Here is a 20,612-nt window from a genome sequence, read left to right on the forward strand (position 1 = left end):
TCTAATCGAGCTCGAGGCTTTGAAATGTCAATAACGCAGCAGCAACAATAGGTGGCGCCAAATCCGTGTAAAACGAGTTTGATCAGGACTGAAGCGCCAATCAGAATGCTAACAGTCATCGAAAAGCTTCTAATCTTTTTCTCTTTTAGATTGCAAGACTACAATAAGGTTTCACTCCTGTGTCAATGAAATTTTGGTAGGCTTCACAGTTTTCACATTAAAGCGACAACGAGCAACTTTTTGACCTTAAAATAATGTCTCTAAAATTATTTTAGTGGTAGGTCAACTTTTAACTGGACGAATTTTACTGCCGTTGCTACCTAAGCAGCCTCTTATCGGCTGAAATTGCACTTGTATCTTTGGTGTTCGGGCCGAAACAAGCCCCGCCTATCCCCTGCTTTACGGCATACGTCACGTTTTACTCGTAGCCTGGGAGAAGTTAGCCAACAGCAGAGCTAACAGTAAGACGAAACGAACCAAAACATCACCATGGCAGAGCCAGCCAAAAAAACAAAGAGGGTTTTGTCGGAGGAAGCAAAGAAAAGAAAGCGAGAGAGTGATCGGACACGAGGCCGGTCACGAAACAATATCGGACGGGCTTACACTCGGTGGCGCGAGCAGCAAGAGGCAACGGGTTGCAAAACGGATGGAGACCTAGCGGTCCGGCTCCTGGATTTGTAAGTGTTATTTGTACATTTTTTGTTACTGTCCTGTACTTTTGAACGTATTTGTTATTAGTCTGTGTCATTGGCGCACAACCGGTTCACACTAGCTGAGAGATATGGTTGCCAGTGTCGATAGCTAGCATGTTGTCGTGTCTCATCATGAATGTGTGTAGTGCTTGTAAATGAAGACTAAAAAAACACACTAAACGTGTTGTGGTAAAAAGTAGCAGATTCTTTAGTTCAGACCAGTAAACCGCGTAAATGTTGAACAGTTCAGTCGTTGAGTAGGCTAATGTTGTCGTTATATACAGTATATGTATATGCTATGCGCAGTTTTCATAGCATATCTAGGTCCGCCGGCTTTGTAAACAAACTCACGCGTATTGAGCTGCCAGCGGGAAATCTTTGCAACAGTTTTTACAACACTGTAAACAGACAATTCCGCTTATCAACCACGTGGGGCAACAGTGAGCAGAAGTTGCTCGTTGTCGCTTTAAGATTAAAAGCCTAAATAATATTAAATTGTACCACAGGCTTTTTTTTGTGGTGTTTTAAACGTGATTGTTGGTACATTTTACCAGCATTTACCATACTTTATTTACAATATATACAATAAAATATGCAGTACGAATTATTTTCAGGTAAATGTATTTTCTTTATATAAGACAAGAGCCAAAAAGCATCTTGAAGGGGGGTGTCTTATTTGGGACAATATAAGTAAACAGGCACATCTACTGTGTGAACACAGTTTGTGTTACTTTTAACTCGACTTGTGTTTTCCCTTTTATTTAACACAAAATGACACACACAATATGTTAAATAGCGTAACACAAACAATCAACAGAGTGCATGAATATTAAATGCTATAGAGAATGTGAAGCTGACGTCACGCCCTATGTTGCAGTGGTGCCGCCATCTTGGGAGGATCATACTCCACTGCTATTATTGTTTTGATATGTAACTGTTACTTGTTTTGTTTGATATATGGAAAAATCGAAAGTAAAGGAACCAGGGGCTTTTCCTGAACGACTCTGCGTAATACTATTACGGTTTTTATCACAGCAAGACCGACCTACCATACTTATATTTCCCAATCAAACAAGAAAAACAAAACACTGCACTGAACGCACTAGCAGCCATCCTCCCAAGATGGCGCAACATTCAACGCGGCATGACATCGATTAACAAGCTCTATATGCTGTTGTGTAGACATAAACGTTATAATTGATAAACACAATACAACAAAACAAAACAAGCGTGTTTAGCTAACTCAACGTTAAAAAGTGACCATTAAAAACCTGTAATATTGAGATAATGCATATAAAGACATTCTCACCTGTGAAAGGTTTTCACATTTAGTCAGGAATCTAAATCTCAACCATAAGCTGTTGGCACGTCAGGAAACTCATTGATTCTATGTCTGGAGCGGTCGAATGTGTCATCTACAGATGCTGATGCGAGTCGTGTGAAAGAATTTTAAGAATATGAAAGATTCCCATTTTCTGTGTTTAGTGTGAATCCAGCAGGAGAATTGTGTGATGAGTCTGAGCAATATTTCAGTGGCTGTTGAATTGAACTTCAGTAAACATCAAACAAACGTGTGTGTGTGTGTGTGTGTTTGCTACATGTTTAAATGAACAGGCTCTCAGTGGGTTTGGTACAGTCGTGTCGGACGGTGGGTTTATGTGAGTCCGATCTCCTCCAGGACGCTGCGGGGGGTTTCTGCCTCCTGTGGAAGGAGATGAACATTTCTCCAATCACTCAGAGGTCAAACGGTCATAAATGTTTTAATAAATGCTGTAAATGCTTTCATGGACTTGTTTTCCATGTTGATAAATAAATGCTTTTCTAGATTCTGCATTTACGCTTCGTTTAAATTGTTGTTTAAAACTCTTTTTACATTATTATACTTTATAAATAACTCAATTATTATTATTAATATGAATTATTTATAAAAACAATCATTATTTTCATTAATAACCCTTTAAAAGGACTTTTTTATTTTAAATAAAAACATTAACATTTTTATAACACAAACACGATAGACATCCAAAAACAAAACCATTTGTGTAAAACATTTCACTCCAACATGAACATTTCTTCATCATCATGTTGTTTCAAATCCATATGATTTACAATTTCCCTTTCATTTAGATCTCTTTAAATTTGTCAAAATCTCTCTTCGTGTGTTATGCAGAAGAGAGTCATGGTTTTAGAACAACATGAATTAATGACAACAGAATTTTCATTTTGGGTGAAATATTCCTCTAAATTTTGATGCGAGTTTTAAATGATGATGTCACTGTGTATTTATTTCAGGTTTTTAAAGATGTGTCGTGCCACCCCTCCGGGCACAGCTGCTTTATTTCATATGTATGAAGCACGAGATGAGCCGAGCTAAATTTATCCTGTGACATCTGAAAATAATCCACATGTGGGTTGAACACACAATGACTCACTGATGACAGAAACACACAATGACGACACACACACACACACACACACTCAAACAGACAACTGAACTTACTTTGGCATCCTGAACACAGCCCGGCCAAAAACAGGGAACAAAAACAAGAAACATGAGAATTTTTAAAAGGTTGAAAATCATGGTTGAAAAAAAATAAATCAAGATTTACACACTTTAAAATAAAGGTTGCACAAAGGTTTTATAGCCTCTTATAATCTTTCTATAATGCTCATGTTAGCGTGTACTGGTTCAGTAAAGAACTCAGAAAACAGCACGCTGCTCTGAGGAACCTGTAAAGAACCATCAAGAACCTTAAGAAATGGATAAAAACAGATATTAAAACCTACTGAAGAACCTTTATTTTTAAAGTTTTGTAGTGAAAAGCAGGTGACGGTTCCACGGCAGAATGAAGTCAGACCTGATGCGAGTCTACGGTCGATTTGGGTTGGTTGTTAAAAATTGTAAAAGGTATTTAACAATATAAAAATGTGTCCGAGACACTACACTTGATTATTATACTGCGATTGTTTTATTGTTAATTCTTATTCATACCGCATAGTGACTTTTGCTATTGTGTAGTGTTTATTCTGATTTCTCCTCATTTCTTTTATATTGTATTGTCTTTATGCTCATCTACCCAATCTGTTCAAAGAATAGACAAAATAAGACTATCATTTCATTTTCATCTCGAAACTTGAAGCATTTCACTCTAAAAACATAAATATATATTTATTCAAATAAATTTCAGTCAGCACAAATTAAATGAAACTGCAATTAGAATCACCACTGAGAATTACAGTAAGTTTTCATGAAATTCACCCTTCGAAAGTACACAAATGTAAATGTATTCATTTCATTTAACAATAACGATTAATTCAATCTACTTATTTCTTTCTACTTCCCAAATCACACATATTTTTATAAGTGGATCAATGACATAAACAGGCATTGACGTGTTTGAAAATCAAACTCTATAAAGAATACAATATTTGATATAAAGACCAAGGAGCTCTAGTTTAAATCATGGAACGTGAACTGTCCCTGTAACAAATAAATCACATTGAACAGATGATGCTGAATGATGGCAATACTGAATCAATGAAAGTGATATGCGGTGTTATTCTCCAATACAGAGTCATTCAGACAGTTTGAGTGCTAATTGTTTCCAAATGTTGTATAAAACTACCATTGATTGTGCAAGTGTTATCCAAATGTAAATGCATAGATTTTCTCCTATTACTGTAATTGAATCAATAAAAAGATCATAAGTTGCTACGACAAACAATAGTCACATCATCTACCACAGTACATTCAGTAACAGAGATACAAACCCACCTCAGTAAATACAAACAAGAACACAACAATACAACCAGAACATTTTGGACGGACTAAACCTTTATCAGTACTTCTGTCTTGTTTTCCAGTAAAAATAACCAAATAGAGTTAAATGAAGGCTTGTTCACATATTACTGACAGTCTATTTATTTTTGCTTATGATTTATGATTAAAAATCTGCTGCTGATATTCAATAAAAATAAGATTTATAGAAGAGTCCAAGAGCTGAATCATCCCTTACACGAACACGCTGACAATAGACGTCTATAAGAACCTCAACAAGTCCATCATAATCAACTTAAACGTATTCAATATTTTATGCAATTTTGTTGCTTTGGCTGTGAATTTTACAGATGGGATGTTAAAATGGGAAAAAAAAAACAAGACAACAATGCTGATTAAGAAACAAACACTAAAAGGTCTCAAATGCTTCGTTTGTAATGAATGTGAATAACGTCCTGCACATGAACCAATGTCAGTTTGAGTGAAATGATGGAGGGGAAAAACATCAAACACAGTCCACAGATAAATGACACGCAGTGAAGACCCGAGGTGCAGCTCTGTGATAGGACGGTGTGGAGGCAGAGGTGGAGCCAGCAGCCGTGCAGTGCGGTGGGAGGGGCTCAGCATGCGGGATGGACAGCGACAGCCAATCAGTACACAGGCATGTTAAAGTACTCGTGTCGCGGCTGAAGGAGACACACACACACGTGATAATGGTGCAGGTACACATGTGAAAAACACGTGTAGCACAACATGCAGTGAAAAACACACATCTGTGGGCACGCAACAAACAGAGCTGAAAACGAAGTGAATTCACTCTTGTTTAGATAACACCCCCACACACACACACACCCCCACACACACACACCCCCACACACACACACACACACACACACACACACACACACACACACACACAGAGAGAGAGAGAGAGAGAGAGAAAGTGAGCTATTAAATTCAACATGTCTTTCTTTACACATTGCAGGTACAGCTGCATTTTTTACTTTGGACGAGACTCAAAACTGTTATAATTCTATCAGAAGATGAAATAAAAAGAAAAATCACAATCTGTCTAACTCTGTAACACTAAGAAAACAGCTGGTGGACATTGGTAAACTTGTGTCTACATTAACAGATAGATTTTGTGAGACAGAACACAATGCAAGTGTTTCTCAAGGAAATACGAACTACCTTTAACACACGCACGCACACACACAAAGCTACCCCTAAACACAAACACAAGGTGACCGACCGGTTCCATCGACCGTCTCGTCCTGACAGCTACACATGAACACACACAAACACGCGCAGACAAACCTGAGGCGTGTTGATCTGTGCGAGTTTAACTCTGGAAGAGTCCAGAGGACTCGGCAGATGTGTTTGGACTCAGAACACCTGCAGGACACACAACAGATCAGAGACGCTGAAACGCTGACCTGAGAACAGCCGCAACAAATCCTCTGCGTCAACCCTAAACCGTGATCACAGAATCCAGTTCACCTGTCTGTCTGCTTCTCTGTCCCAAATGGGATATACCGCCCTCCCAAGGGCCCTTCGGAGTGAAAACAATCATGGCCGCCATGTTGAAGGGTCGTTCCAAACCGAAGTGCTCATAACTGGCCACTTCAAAGGGCCCTTGGGAATGAAGGATTTGGAAGGGTACAAATGATGGACACTGATGATGGTGATTCTTTGCGTGGCAACCGCTCCTCCTGACAGGCACGGAATGATGACGCAGAAGGGCACAGTTGTTTGGTCCCCTACACCCTTCAACCCTTCGAAGCGCTCACTACGGAGGGTAGTCCCTTTGAAGGGCTTAGGGATGAGAACGCAGGGCGACCGTATCTCTCTCTGTCTGTCTGTAATGACATCACATTCTCTCAAAGGGATAGTTCCGATCAATTCTGTCATGAATTACTCACTCCCTACTTTTTCCAAGCCTGTATAAATTTCTTTGTGTGGTCGGTTGAACATCATTGACTCCCATAGAAGGAAAAATAACAACGAACGTCAAAAGTGTCCCAGAACGGTTTGCCGCACTACATTCTTCAAAATAACTTCTTTTGTGTTCAACAGAAGTCAATTTTCCTACTATGGGAGTCAATTGGGTCCAAGAACTGTCTGGTTATAAGCATTCTTCGAATTATCTTTCCCTGCGTTCATCAGAACAAAGACATTTATACAGATTTGGAACAACTCGAAGGCGAGGAAATGACGACGGGATGTTCGTTTAAAGGCTCGTGCAAGATTTCTCATTAAGGACAAAATCAAGCAAATGTCCAGCGGCTCATTTGGGCTTTGAGCTCAGAATCCGTGTGGAATGTCTCGGTTCTTTCAGGAACGATTTCTCATTAGCTGACGGTGAACCCGCAGCGCTGGGAATGTGGGACTGTGTGCTTTCAGGTAAAAACATCTGGACAGAACAGGGAGATTGCGTTCAAGCTCAAATCGGTTTAAATGATTCAAATGGGGGAAAAGGAGAAGTAAAGCTGACACAAAACACAAAACTGACACCCGGATAACAAAGTAGAACAGATGCCTGTTATCCAAGAGAGCGTGAAATGATAATCAGATTATTCATATTAAAACTAACCTACATCACGGCTGGAAGAATAGAAAATAAGAGATTCTGTTTTGCTGCAAGAAGATTTTTGTTGATGTCGTTTAAATGACACAGGCACATTTCTACTCAAAATGTGTTCAGATCAATTATTCTGAGAAACTAAACATCACTGTAATACAGTCAGTAAAGTGATCATCATATCCATGTTTCATACATTGATCCGTACTGAAAAAGTGAAAATGAATATATTTAATAAGGGGGAAATGTGCATGTCATGTCTTCATTTTCTCTATATGCAAAACATTATTTCTTATTTTGATTTTGGGATCATGAAAGGTTTGGAAGTGACTCTCGCAGCGTATGATGGGATGTATTTGGCTGCAGTGGTGTAGAACATTCACAGCCGTTCAGACGTCCCATCTATGATCACACTGAAGCATCACCACCAGAGAGAATGAGAAATGAAGTTAAATGGGTTTCTCTCATCCAGCTCAGTTAGTTCTCATCAGGCATCACGACTGAGCCAAACACTTGGAAAGGACAAATGTTTATATATTATTGAGGTTTCAAGAAAAGTTCTCCCAAAAATGAAAATTAGGACATTATTGGCTTAACTCACGTTCATTACTTGCATTCACAGTGAGCAAGATCCAAATATAACAAATAAGTTCTCAGAAGTGTAAAACTAAAAGCTTCACACTGCAAGAGAAATATCATTTCTAGTCCAAATAAATAAGATTTGCTCCATTTCTTACACAACACAGACGTTATGTTTGTTGTACTTTTTCATTGCTTCGATGTTTATTAAACTAATCATTTTGATTTTTGGTTGAACTGTCCCTTTAAGACTGATGCTACATCCCAATTTGCATACGGACTGCAGTCAAGTATGCCAGATTAACATCACAAAAAGAGTTTGTGATGCCAAGTGTGCATGTTACCCACAAGCCCTTGCGCTGTGAATAAAAGGTAGTACATTAACATCATAGTAGAAAATGATAGAAAAATAGGTGGAAAGTTGCTGTTGTATAGTTTTAAAATGTCAGAAGCAAATAAGCCAACATACAGATGTCAAAGAAACAGGCAAACACAATGCGTTGTTGTGATGTCTTACACTACTCTTATCAGAAGTTCATACTTTAAGTGTGAAGTTTTAAGTATGTGCACTGGGATGCAGCCTCAATCTTAGGAATGTGCTTCGGGTCAAAGGTCAAGAGTTCAAAGGCACCCGCTCACATTAACACATGTCCTCCAATCAGAGCAAGCGTCATCATGCCCAATCACAAACAGGCAAATCACACCATTTACCAATAAGCTGACAGAGTGGGCCGGACTCTTATAAGATCTCCTCATTGGCCAAACCTCCCCAGTCTTCAGTCTGGCTCTACGAACGAAAACACCAGCCAATCAAAAAGCGTGGAAACAACGGATATGGATATATTATTCACTTCATGATATCCAATGTAGGGAAAAATTATGATCTAGAGTGGAATTTATTTTGGTATACCTGAGGTCAACGATCACCACGAATAATAATACAATTGAACAATATGAGGATTGGTGTAGCTCCAAATAACTCTAAAATCGAATGTCACAAATGTTTAGCTTTGGATTTTGGGGGATTTTTTATTGCGATTTTACAGGAGCCACCAAAAATGTACTAAAATATACAAATTAAAAGTATACAAACAAAAAATGTATATATAAATATCCTTTTCGATTTGTTCTGTAATCCAAAAACTACTGTCATAATATTGCTAACATTAGGAAGAATTTAAATAGGACTCATAAAAATGATAATTTAGCTGTTTTTTTGGGCTGTGTTTAGAAAAATGTCCTTATTAAAGCCACAAACATACCTATAAAAGTCATTTCGTACACACGGCTGTGACCGGCACGTTTCATAAAAACGAACAATATAAAGAAACACATACTACATGAAGCCAGCAGCAAACCTGATAATGAAACATCCTCATTAAACTGAAACACAGAGCCGAGACTTCATGTCAATCTTCCACAATCTCTCTGTGCCATTAAACCGGACGCACATCTCGTCAGATCTCACAGTGAAGCGCAGAACAGAAGCGAATGCAACATCAGTCAACTGCACATTTAGGTCACGTCTCTCTGCTGAAGCGCGGACACCTCACGTCTCGCTTTTGTCCGCCTGTAATTCGGCTCTGGGGACGGTCAGAGAAGAGAACGTGACTCTTCTCAGACGTGTCGTGTTGAATGTGCTCGCCTTCATTTGAAGAGAATCTCTAAATGCACTTGAATCCAGACTTAATTCTACCTTTCTTCTGACAGACACGTCAAACCTCAAGCATTCCCGGAGCCTTTTCACCTGGACATTACATTCTGACCATAGACTGAAATAACAACTAACTAACCAGCTCACGCCCATTAGTAACTAACCGGGTGAATCTCAAGAACACGTCTGTGATCAAAAGACTTATTTCATCATCTTATGATTATTATTTCTATTCATTTAATTCTCAGGTAAATCTGATGGCCCTAAAATAGGCTTCATTATTGTCACAAAATTTTTCTTTGGATTTCTGGCTGACCTGGACATGTTCTTGACAGGTTTGGTGAGATGAATAAGTCCCTGTCTCGTGAAGAGCTTTGGATTTGGGAAACACAAACTCTGGGCTGGGATTCAGAAATAATAACTAAAGCTACAGACTGATGTGGGTTTCATAATCAATAATCTATAAATCATACCTGGAAGCAGACGGATCGGAAAATCTAGATTCTGTAAATGACAACACAACAGACGGGTGGGGAACGAGTAAGAGAGAAAATCAAGACATTAAAGATGTCGGACAGTGGAACACCTCAGATGAAGTATGTTTATGTTAAGCAGGGCTGCAAGATACATTGAAAATCTCCAATTTGCATATCACAATTTACGCAAATTAATATTCATTTATTAGATTTATGCTTCAGATGCACACAAAGTTTTAGGATGCAAAGAGAAACATGCATGTTGTTATATTATTTTCAGAATTTAAAGGGGTCGTATGGCGCGAACACGTGTTTTTCTGTGTCTTTGGTGCGTTAAGCTCAGTTTATACTCGTGTGTTGGACCCAGACTACGTGTCGGTTTTCATTTATACTTCTGCGTCGTTATCCGTGTCGACAGGCAATGACCACTAGGCATCAGTGTCCACGCACGTGTTGCTTGTGTAACCAAGACAAGAGCCGAAGAAGAAGCAGCTCGTTTGAGAAGCATTCGCAGTGATAGCGGCAAGTAAAGTCACTTGTGTTTATACTCAGTTGAGTATAAACTGAGCTTTATAAGTTGCCCATGCGTGTATTAGACATGTACAATTGCAAAAACTAAAGTGTCTTAACAAAAGAGTCATTCTATGTAAAAGCGAATGCTCACCCAGACCTGCCTGAAACACCTTGTGTAGCCACACCCCCACAAATCTACGTCAGTTGGTGGTCTGATTTGACTAAGACCGCCCAAATGTAGACGCAAGTAAGGTGGGCGTACCTGTCAGTACAACTGAAGAGGAACCTGATGTTCCAAATATGGTCAGAGGCGTCACACTTCCCTCACACGCTTGCAGTATTCCACCAATCACTACGCACTGGTTAACTGGCCATTCATAGCACACCTCGCTTTTCAGAGCCATGAGCTTTGTTAAAAATCTGCGCGTTTGTGAGAGGCGGAGCAAAGAGGAGATAGAAAATACAGCGTTTTTCAACCTTAAAGCGGCAACGAGCAGTTTTGGTGTATGGTTCCCCCATGTGGTTGATAAGCGCAATTGTCTGTTATAAATGTCGTAAATATTGCCGCTGTATAAGCTTCCATGTGGGCAGCACAATACAAGTGAATTTGTTGACTAGGCAGAAACCGCTGTTACATCATGTCACTTCATAAACTGTGCATGTACTAAAGCACTCTTTTGGCTCCCGCGGGTTATACTACTGGGCTATATTAATAGTCCAAACTAGATTCTGAGGTAGCAGTTGGTTGTTAGCCGTTAGCGCAAAGCGTGCTAGCTACATAGCAGCTAACTTCCTAACGTTAGCTACATAACACATTTGCAGTCACCCAAAACACAGCGCATGGACGTGAATGTGTTTAGTAACCAACGCAAATCATTTTCTGTAGTTATATTTTGGGAAACACACTCGCGACCAGGTGTTGTGCTTTGTGTAATGGGTGCAATCAATAACTTGCACTCAACTCGCTATGGGAATAGTGCCTAGCACAGTAACTATAGATACAGATAACATTAGTCCATGTGCATGAACTAAGGAATCAGCAACTTTTGATCATAAAACATTTGTGGTTTGGTAGTCATCATTTACAAGCATAACACTAAATTCGTGATGAGGCACGATCATGCTACGTTATATTACATTATCTCTAGTCTACCTTACGGTTATAAATTGTGAACCAGTAACGTTAGTGCGCCAATAAACAACCTGAGCACAGCCAAATTACCAATAAGCTCAAAAGTACAGGACAGTAAGAAATTTTTTTACATATAACGTAAGACTTTCAAATCTAGTAGCAGGATGGCTAACGTTAGGTCTCCATCCGTTTTGCAACCCGTTGCCTCTTGCAGCTCGCGTCGCCGAGTGCAAGTCCGTCAGATATTGATTCATGTCCGATCACACTCTCTCTTCTCCTATTTGTTTTATTTGCTGGCTCTGCCATGGTGATGGTTTGGAGACTTGCATTGAACTAGATCGTTTCGTCTTATTGTTAGCTGTTGGCTAACTTATCCCAGGGTACGTTTAAACGTGACGTATGCCGTAAAGCAGGGGATAGGCGGGGCTTGTTTCGGCCTGAACACCAAAGTTACAAGTGCAATTTCAGCCGATAGAGGGCTGCTTAGGAAGCAACGGCAGTAAAATTCATCCGGTTAAAAGTTGTCCTACCACTAAAATCATTTTAGAGACATTGTTTTAAGGTCAAAAAGTTACTCGTTGCTGCTTTAAATCGCGTATACACATTGCATTACATCTAAAACAAACCATAATATTCATTTTAGCCGTGTCATATGACCCCTTTAAATAGACTTTAATGCATTTTGTTTGTAAAATGAAATTATCGCATTATTTAACAAGTTATGGCATACTGCATTTTTCTTCACCGCTAACACTGACCAATGCTGCAGGACAGACGCTGAATCAATTGATTGGCTGCGTCCGAAATCACCTACTTCTGGGTATGAGTCATGACTAGTATGTCTGAAACCTCAGTATGCAAAAACTGTCAAATTTCAAAAGTAAATCAAATAAATATAGCGGAAAACTTTAAGGCGGACGGCCGTATTTAAAGCAAGTGCCAATAAAGGAATTTTTCATGACTAAATTATGTTTTTTTTCCAACACTCACATGTAGGTTGTTGTTAATGCGTCATAGGTCAAAGAGCATACGGGTCACATGACATTAAAACATGGCAGACGCAGTATGTCCGAAATGTATTCATACTACTCCCACTCATACTATATAGAACGTACCGTTTTAACGGCCGATAGCTAGCTACTTATTCACATTCAGTATGTATTAACACAGTATGCCATTTCGGACGCAGCCATTGTATATTCTGTGTTTAAGGCGAAGTGTAGGAATGAAACACTATACAACAAATAAACGTCTGTTCAGGAGATATAATCCACTGTTGAATCTGCTGGACTGCTTAAACAAACCGAAGAAAATAAGTCACATTGTTTACAGTCTTTCGGAAGTCAATACACCAGTGAATAACAATAAACAATACTTCAACATCAGCGATGACACACTTGATCAAATATCAGAGTCCATGAGCTGAGGAATATTGCGACGAAAACTTAATTCCTTTACACTGACATGAACAAAGAAGCGTTTTGTTTTGCTAGCACCGGGGAGGCTGGGAAACACACTTTCCCATAATGTGTGTGTGTCCTGAGGGATTTCTACCTTTCAGAGAAACACAACAGAAGCCCTGAAGCCAGAACGCTGGTCAGCACATTACAGATGTGTTCTTCTGCTGCGGTTATAAACCCATCAGTCTCTTTACATCAGACAGTTTCATGAACGCACGTTTAAACAAGCTTCTGTGTTTGCATTCCTGTACAGCATGGTGTGTAATGCACAAGGATGACACGTTATTCAAACGTAGCCGTTCCTTTAAAAACCAGACGCTCGTATTCTGGATAATAATTTGGCTTTGATTTCGACAGGTCGCGCTCACCTCCTGCAGGAGATCTGCCTGCTCGATGGCTTTCAGCACGTTCTTCTTGGAGGTCTCCTGCGCCTCGCCGCCCAACAGGAACTCATCCAGGATAAAATAAGCCTTCTCAAAATTAAAGATGATATCCAGCTCGCACACCTGAGATGGAGAACAACATTCAGTGCGTTTGTTACACCTATATTACTGTGTATCAGACGCCAGAAAAAATAACAGACCATTTCAGAGAACGTTTTACTGATATTCAAATGTACTATTTCGTCACTCCTGAGGTTGGATTTTGTTGAAATTCAACAGACACTGGACTGGAATGACCACAATACATCCAGAAACGATGATTTGAAATGAAAATGTGGAATCATCTCTTCATTTTTTCCGCAACTGTATATACATACACAAACACACACACTGAAAAAAATGATTATGTGCCTCAGTAGATTTTATGAAAAGAAATTATTAAAATGTACCTAATAGAATTATGTTCCTGTTTTTAACCAAAAAAATGAGTTAAAATAACGTACAAATCTTGGGAATAAAATCTACTAATTTTGCTTGTTAGGATTTTAATTAGTTTATTCGAGTAATTTTAATTGATCAAATTCTTAAGTAAATTCAATTCAATTTTATTATGTTAAACCAATTTAAATGGGTCAGATTAAGTTGATTTATTTTGTGTGGAGACTACATAAATCATTTTTGTAGATATAATTACCTTGGCAGTTGATCTGTAGTTCCCAGCATGCTTTGCATCTGACTGCTTCAGGAGATTAATTTTCCAGATTAACTGTCATTTTAAGTGTTTTTCAGTAAGAAAGAAAGACTTGTTTGTGTTTTGTGTCGATTTATCTTTGAGATTTAGGAGAGTTTTGGTATTATTTTTAAGTTCTCACTTTTCACTTTACCTCTTATGTTGTAAAAAATAATATATTTCAATATGAAAGTAAGATAACCATAAAGTTTAAGTTAGACATGTTTTTGTTCAACGTAATCCTTTTTTAATTTGCTTAAAGTAATATATCCTTAATATTTTAACAAATACTAAATGTATTTAATAAGTAGAATTTACTTTATTCTGGTTAGTAAATTGTACTTGAATTACAGCGGCACATTTTACTTAATAAAATCCTCGAAACAATTTGCACTAATATTTTTTTTAAGTAAATTCTGCAAGTAATTTTTTTCAGTGAGGCTTTATCAATAGAAACTTACACTGCCAAAGTATTTATCCAGCAGTTCGACGTATCGATGGATGATCTCCAGAGTGATCAACTCATTGTCCTGGTCCTCGATGGCACAGCAGAAATACAGACTGGCGTATCTGTCACAACACAAAGCAAAGGTTTCCTTTAATACGAATACTGTGAAGGACATGAACCCTTGTGACATACTACTGTACCGTAAAGCATACTTCAATATTCACAATGCAAACAGGCGTATCGGCAACAGTGCAAAAACATAACGCCAACATCAGCCAGCCATATAAAGTATATACGATGATTTTTCAAACAATTCTTTTCTTTAAAACACTGAGAACTCATTCACAATAAGATTTGATTTACGCATACAGTTCAGCATTGAGCAGATTTAGCAGGACACAGTAATCATCATTATCTTCACATGAAAATCACACAGTCTAGGAAAGCTAATATAGATTTTATTGCGTGTGCGCGCGCGCGTTCTTCAGCAGCCTTTACACCCTAAAGGACTGTGGAAATTCACGACTGAATGAAATCAAAGAACAGAAGAGACATAAAAATCCTTCAGCTGCTGATATGACAGACAGAGAAACAAAGTAAAGAATAAACCAGACGTGTGGCCGCATAATTTAAAACCACTCAACACCGAATACAAATCAGGCAGAAGAACAATCACCTAACACTGCGCATTTCAACACAATACCACAACACAAAACTACCACAAAAACACACACAAGCAGATCTGTGCAGTTTATTATGGGATGTGTGTTTTTACACAAAGCGATCAGACGTGTTTGACAGACACGTAAAAACATGTAAAGGTGTTACACTGAAGGACCCGCAAGACGTGTGTGTGTGTGTGTGTGTGTGTGTGTGCCCTCTCCCAGGTCACCACGTCTGCCCCCCACCCCGATTCTGCTGCCATGGAAACATCATCTCGTGCCCTTCAGACAGAACAATAGCTTTCATCCTGATCTCATGCTTCTGTAGGGAAATCCACAGACACTACAAAATCTGTACCGACGGCCTCATTTGGCCCTGGAAATCAGGTCACGTTCATCAGCGCTCGACAAATACCTCAACCAATCACATTCCTGTTCATTATAATGTGCCCATAAACCCGCTTAGCATGAAAACATCTCAACTCAGCGTTACACATTTTTTAGACTTTAATACTTAAACGCTTTTATTTAGCATTTTTATACTTTAGAGTTTATACTACATTTTCAGACTTCTCATAAATAAATATACATGTTATTTTACAACGCCTGCCTTCAAACCATGCAGCTAACATACAGAGACATGTTTTTACAAACTAAGCAACTGTAGTCCGGATAAAAAAGTTCTTAACCTAGATATTTAACCCTAATTCTTTCCAGCATATGAATCCCTTGTGCTAAAAAATGTATTTAAAGCATTTTAATAGTGTCAGCCCTGCTGACAAAACCAGCATATGCTGGGTTAGGTATGTTTTGGCTATGGACCAGCTTAAACCAGCATCAAACCATACCAAACCAGCACACAACTGTAATAGGGCAACATGTTGAACTTCTCTTCTAACATAAAAATAATTATATTCTTTAAAAAAACAAAACAATGTAAACATCATCATGTTAATATTATAAGTCATTTCTGTATTTGTTTTGTGTGTTGAATTGAAGGGGAAATATTTTGTCACAGTAACAGCAGCAGGAGTATATCAACCCTGTGATGTATTTACTGAAAGACTGTCAGCAGGACACAGTAATCATCATTATCTTCCCATGAAAATCACACAGTCTATGAAAGCTAATATAGATTTTATTTTGTGTGTGCGGGCACTTCATATTAAAAGTTCATACTCTGCTGGTGATGACACTTTTGAGCACACGGTAAGAAAACATGGCGGTACCAGGATTTACTACTTCCTCGGTTCATACGGTTTTCATTCATTGTACTATTATTTAGGACACGCTATTAAAAAAAACTCAAAGCAACAGAACACACTTACTGATGAACTGTATAACTTTAATGTACTGTAAATTGCCTTGGATTTAAAGTCCCAGTGAAATTAAAAATGACAATTCTTATTTTTTCATGAAATATTGCAGCGTTTATAGTAAATAGCTTAGCAATGTGGGTCATTTTCTTTTTAAAATTCGTGTGCCCTCATAATCTTCAGTTAAAATCTGAAAATGCACTTCCGACATGAAATGACAATCCATCTCCAATGACCTAAATTTGACAGCTTGGCCGGAGCATCCGTTAACTCCTCCCCTTCAAAATAAATACAACAGCTGCTTTTTCACATCCAATCAATTCGCAGTGAAAAACGCAAGCCACGCCCACTAATCTTCTCCTTTGAAATCCCTTTTCACTCGGAAATGTGTCAGACTACGGAAGTAAAAACGATCGCAACTTCCGGTTCACCGGGACTTTAAGCATCTGCCAAATGCATACATGTAAATGTAATGTACAATGTGTGCCTACACTTTGGAGAATCAATGCATGTGTGGCTTATGTAATAAACAAAACTATAGTTGCCGGTCTCTGCGTTTTGGGATATGTTTTTCCATTTTGGAAGAAAAAAGGAAAGTAACACCAAACTTTCCTGAATCAGAACTCTGTGCTGACCTTTTATAGACGATTTTCAGGTCTCTCCACTCCAGAAAACTGCACATCTTGGGCTTCCGGGCCAGAACGGTCTGCACCAGCTCCCGTGTGATTTTCTTCTTCTCCTTATCAGACAGCGGCACGTACCATTTCTGCAGCCGGAGCTTTCCCTGTCTGCTGAACAACAACATGAACTGCATCTGTGGGGACAGAAAACACTGATCAGAGATCAGACATCAGAGGCAAATCCTCGTAGAGGATTAACAGAAGAAGTCGAGCAGACATGATGTGTGGTGGTGATTGAGCTAAAGATCATAGAAAAATGTGCCATTTAATTAAACCCATTTATACGTGAATGCAGATCATCTGACTACAGATACAAGCTCCTCATACATTAAAATGACCCTCAATTCTATATACAAGTCTCCTAGAATAAAGAAATGTGATGAGATGATAGACTCATTTACTGGCACAGGATCTGCGTTGTACGAAGTTAATGGAGAACAAAAATCACGATGTTTACGACAACTCATATACACACCGTAGTAATGTACAATGATAGACGATCCTTATAGCCAAACTATTTTCTTTGTAGAGTGAACATGCCCGCTCAGGTAAAAGATACTCAATACATGTCAAAATCAAATATATATACACACACTTTACGTTTTGCACACCGCCTTGCAGTGAATGCACGCATTTAACTTACAGCAGGTGACACACGTGCAAAGCATTTTAAACATTCATCGCGTGACCTTCAGTCAGAAATGAAATGATATAACATGACGTACCTTCCTGAAGAGATCAGATTGTAAATGATCGATGAATGAATTAATTCACATGAGTTCTGGATCACAGTGTTTCACAGCGTCTGCCTCTCCTCGGGTCTTGTGTACAAAAATAAGATGCAAAACAACGTTAGCGTAATCGCTATTGGTCGGAGGGTCAGCCCGTAGGTCTCTCATTGGTGGGAAAATACCGTTATTCCCGCCTCTATTCAGAACATACGGGTTTGATTGGTTGTTTTGAGAGTCAGTCAGCGTTAAAGATACACCTGCCTCAGAGTTGTTGGAAGGGTGATTGTCATGGGATTTAATGTGGAAAGAGAGGTTTTTTGTTTTTAGTTATGATGGGAGTAAACCAGAACCAAGCCTTCCTTTACGCAAACTACGCAAGTTGCGTGTGCTGTTTTTGTAAAAATAAGTCTGAAACAATTGTACATTTATTTTTCAGTTGCTCTTATATTAAAATTGTTTGGTGTAGGATCTCTTTGTTAATCTCGAAGACGTTTTACACGTTTATTAATATAACTGACAAAATGGTTATTGGATTGTGATACTGGGTCATTAGTAAAATTCTTATTCTACTTGGATAATACCATATACATCTTTTTTATATAGAGAGAATTTTTATTATTCTTTGATATTAATACGGAATAATAGCAAATTGTTAATGGCAAAGCTGTTTAGACATATCGGCTACTGGATAAGATTCTTAACGTTTTAGATGTACAACTGCTGTTTTTTTGTTTTGGTTATTTGCATTGTGCAATTATGTACTGTATTTGTACTATTACATATTGTAATTTACCCTATTGATGAATAAAAAATACGCAAGTGGCGCACCACCGGGCCTCATTGAGTACCGTATCAAATACACTATAATGTAAACAAGTCGCAGATTCAACTTTCTGCCTTGAGTGTTCTGTTACAAACTTTACAGGAATCATTTGGAAATGTCATTTTTAATACCTAATTTATTGAATTACTGTGACATACTCGGACATCATGCAGTGCTTTTATTTCTTAAAGTTTAGTTATGCTTATCTAATTTCATCTATTATGACAAGGGCCCCTCACAACGGTTTGCATAGGGCCCCCATACATCTGGATTGGCACTCAAGCGGGTCTAAGCGGGGAAAATATGCATATCAGTAAGTGTTATATTTTATATAACTTTACATATTATATAACTAGTTTTGATGTGACAAATGATAAGGTCATTAAAAAGTGCATAAAAACACAAGGTTCTAAAAGGCGTTGTCAACTACCCGATTGCACATAAGAATTGGTCCAATTGAAAATATGGCTAGGAATTTTTTTAAAGAATCCAACTTGACCTGGGTGACGTACCCCAGCTGTAAGGATTTTTTAAATGTTGCGATTAAAACAAATTCTACATAAATCACAACCACAAATGCTACAGCGCCATCTAGTGACTGTTTTTGTTTTAAGTTAAACCGCCTGTCAACATGATTCAAATTCCACAAAACCGAACAGAATTAATGCCAAGTCAGGTAGTGAAGAAGCGCATTAATTTAATTAAACATCTAAAATCACATTGACACGATATTCTTAAATTTCCACATGTCTTTGAGTTCACTCTGGGGGCTGAGGACATCTCAAAGGCATTTGTTGCTGGATACAGTACAAGTTATACTACAGTGGAGGTAGGTCTTATGACAAACCGATCTAATATTCATATGACTATTACCATGACAGTCGTAGTGCCATACGAGCCATAATGCCAATTAAATAAATATGTAAAGCTTTAAAAGCATTTCTTACCCAGTTCGACCATTTCTGATGGAGCCATTTGTGTGGTTTTCAAGACCTGCAATTCGCATGAATTAAGAATCACGGAATTGAATGTTATTTTCTACCAAATAACGCGCTGCTGTTGCCGAGCGCGCCACCGCTGAGAGCAGAGGCCTGCAGAGAGTTGCTTAGCAACTAAAGACGCCAAACTCCTAATGAAAAACTCACAGTACAAATGCCATAACATTACATACAAAAGTCTCCGTCATCAAGTAATGGTAAAGGCAGTAATTACTGCTGGACAAAAGTCCGGACAACGCTTAAAAAAAATCTTTATTTAAATCTTATTTATAGGACAGGAGTCAGGACTAAAAGGCAGAATTAAAACCCGAGGGGTCACGCGCGTTTGTCTTGAAGCGCGCGCACAGCGGCGGTGTGGAGCTCACGCTGCGTGAGAACGCGCTTCCGGTTGAACTTGGAAAGCCGCGCAGCTTCTGATCCTACCTGCGCATGCGCGTCAGGCAAAAGGCGCATCACAGAGACCGTATCCGTTGTGCTGAACTGAAGTAAAAGTCAAAAAGAATTTAATAAACTACTGCTGGCATTAAATCAGCAATTTAACAAAGTCAACAGCCAACACTGCGTTTACCTTTTCGATCTTATAGATGTAGGCAGAGTATGCTGCAGTGCTTTTCTTGCGCATCCCAACACTTCTGCGTTTCTTCTGTGGTTGCGGCGTTCTGTCAGATGTTGTTTTCATGATCAACGCTCTTTACAGGAAAACCCCAAACTGTATTGTGAAAACAAAAGTAACTGAGAGCGCTTCCAGTACTATAATAAAGAGTTCACAATCACCTGAACATTTTATTGTGTTTGCTGATCTCAGCACAGCTGAAACGTTTCTGCTCAATTACAGCTCGTTTCCCCAATCACGTTAGCTTTCGAATCGCTCTCGCGATACTTTGATCATACGGGACAGTCGTAATGATTCTGCTACGAATTAATTATCTTGACAGAATTTATGGTTCATGGTCCTGAATGCAGAAACTAAACATTT

General features: G+C 38.6%; 1 protein-coding gene across 9 annotated transcripts; it reads right to left on the reverse strand.

Annotated features, from left to right (window-relative positions):
* Window positions 1–1,296: 1,296 nt before the first annotated feature.
* On the reverse strand, window positions 1,297–20,468 carry zgc:162858 (uncharacterized protein LOC337771 homolog). Of its 9 annotated transcripts, XM_057320160.1 has the most exons (11): window positions 20,205–20,467; window positions 19,586–20,116; window positions 17,810–17,905; window positions 17,040–17,218; window positions 14,440–14,548; window positions 13,943–13,987; window positions 13,234–13,371; window positions 9,758–9,788; window positions 5,788–5,865; window positions 3,193–5,156; window positions 1,297–2,394 (listed from the first exon to the last, which is right to left on the reverse strand). In XM_057320160.1, the coding sequence occupies exons 4-9, from the start codon at window positions 17,216–17,218 to the stop codon at window positions 5,813–5,815; spliced, it is 555 nt and encodes a 184-aa protein (XP_057176143.1). In that variant the 5' UTR covers window positions 17,810–17,905; window positions 19,586–20,116; window positions 20,205–20,467; the 3' UTR covers window positions 1,297–2,394; window positions 3,193–5,156; window positions 5,788–5,812. The 9 variants fall into 9 exon arrangements, with proteins under 9 accessions (XP_057176143.1, XP_057176141.1, XP_057176148.1 ...); XM_057320158.1 differs by lacking the exons at window positions 5,788–5,865; window positions 9,758–9,788 and having other exon boundaries at window positions 3,193–5,288; window positions 20,205–20,468; XM_057320165.1 differs by lacking the exons at window positions 5,788–5,865; window positions 9,758–9,788 and having other exon boundaries at window positions 20,205–20,464.
* Between the last annotated feature and the right edge of the window lie 144 nt (window positions 20,469–20,612).

This window comes from Triplophysa rosa, linkage group LG21 (genome assembly GCF_024868665.1).
Source record: "Triplophysa rosa linkage group LG21, Trosa_1v2, whole genome shotgun sequence".
Taxonomy (NCBI): Eukaryota; Metazoa; Chordata; class Actinopteri; order Cypriniformes; family Nemacheilidae; genus Triplophysa; species Triplophysa rosa.

Coding starts and splice junctions, on each gene's coding strand:
- zgc:162858 (XM_057320158.1), bottom strand. CDS start 17,218: ATGCAGTTCATGTTGTTGTTCAGCAGACAGGGAAAGCTCCGGCTGCAG. Junction 14,549..17,039: donor CTGAAAATCGTCTATAAAAG/GTCAGCACAGAG, acceptor GTGTTGTGACAG/ATACGCCAGTCTGTATTTCT. Junction 13,372..13,942: donor ACTACAGATCAACTGCCAAG/GTAATTATATCT, acceptor TCTCCATCTCAG/GTGTGCGAGCTGGATATCAT.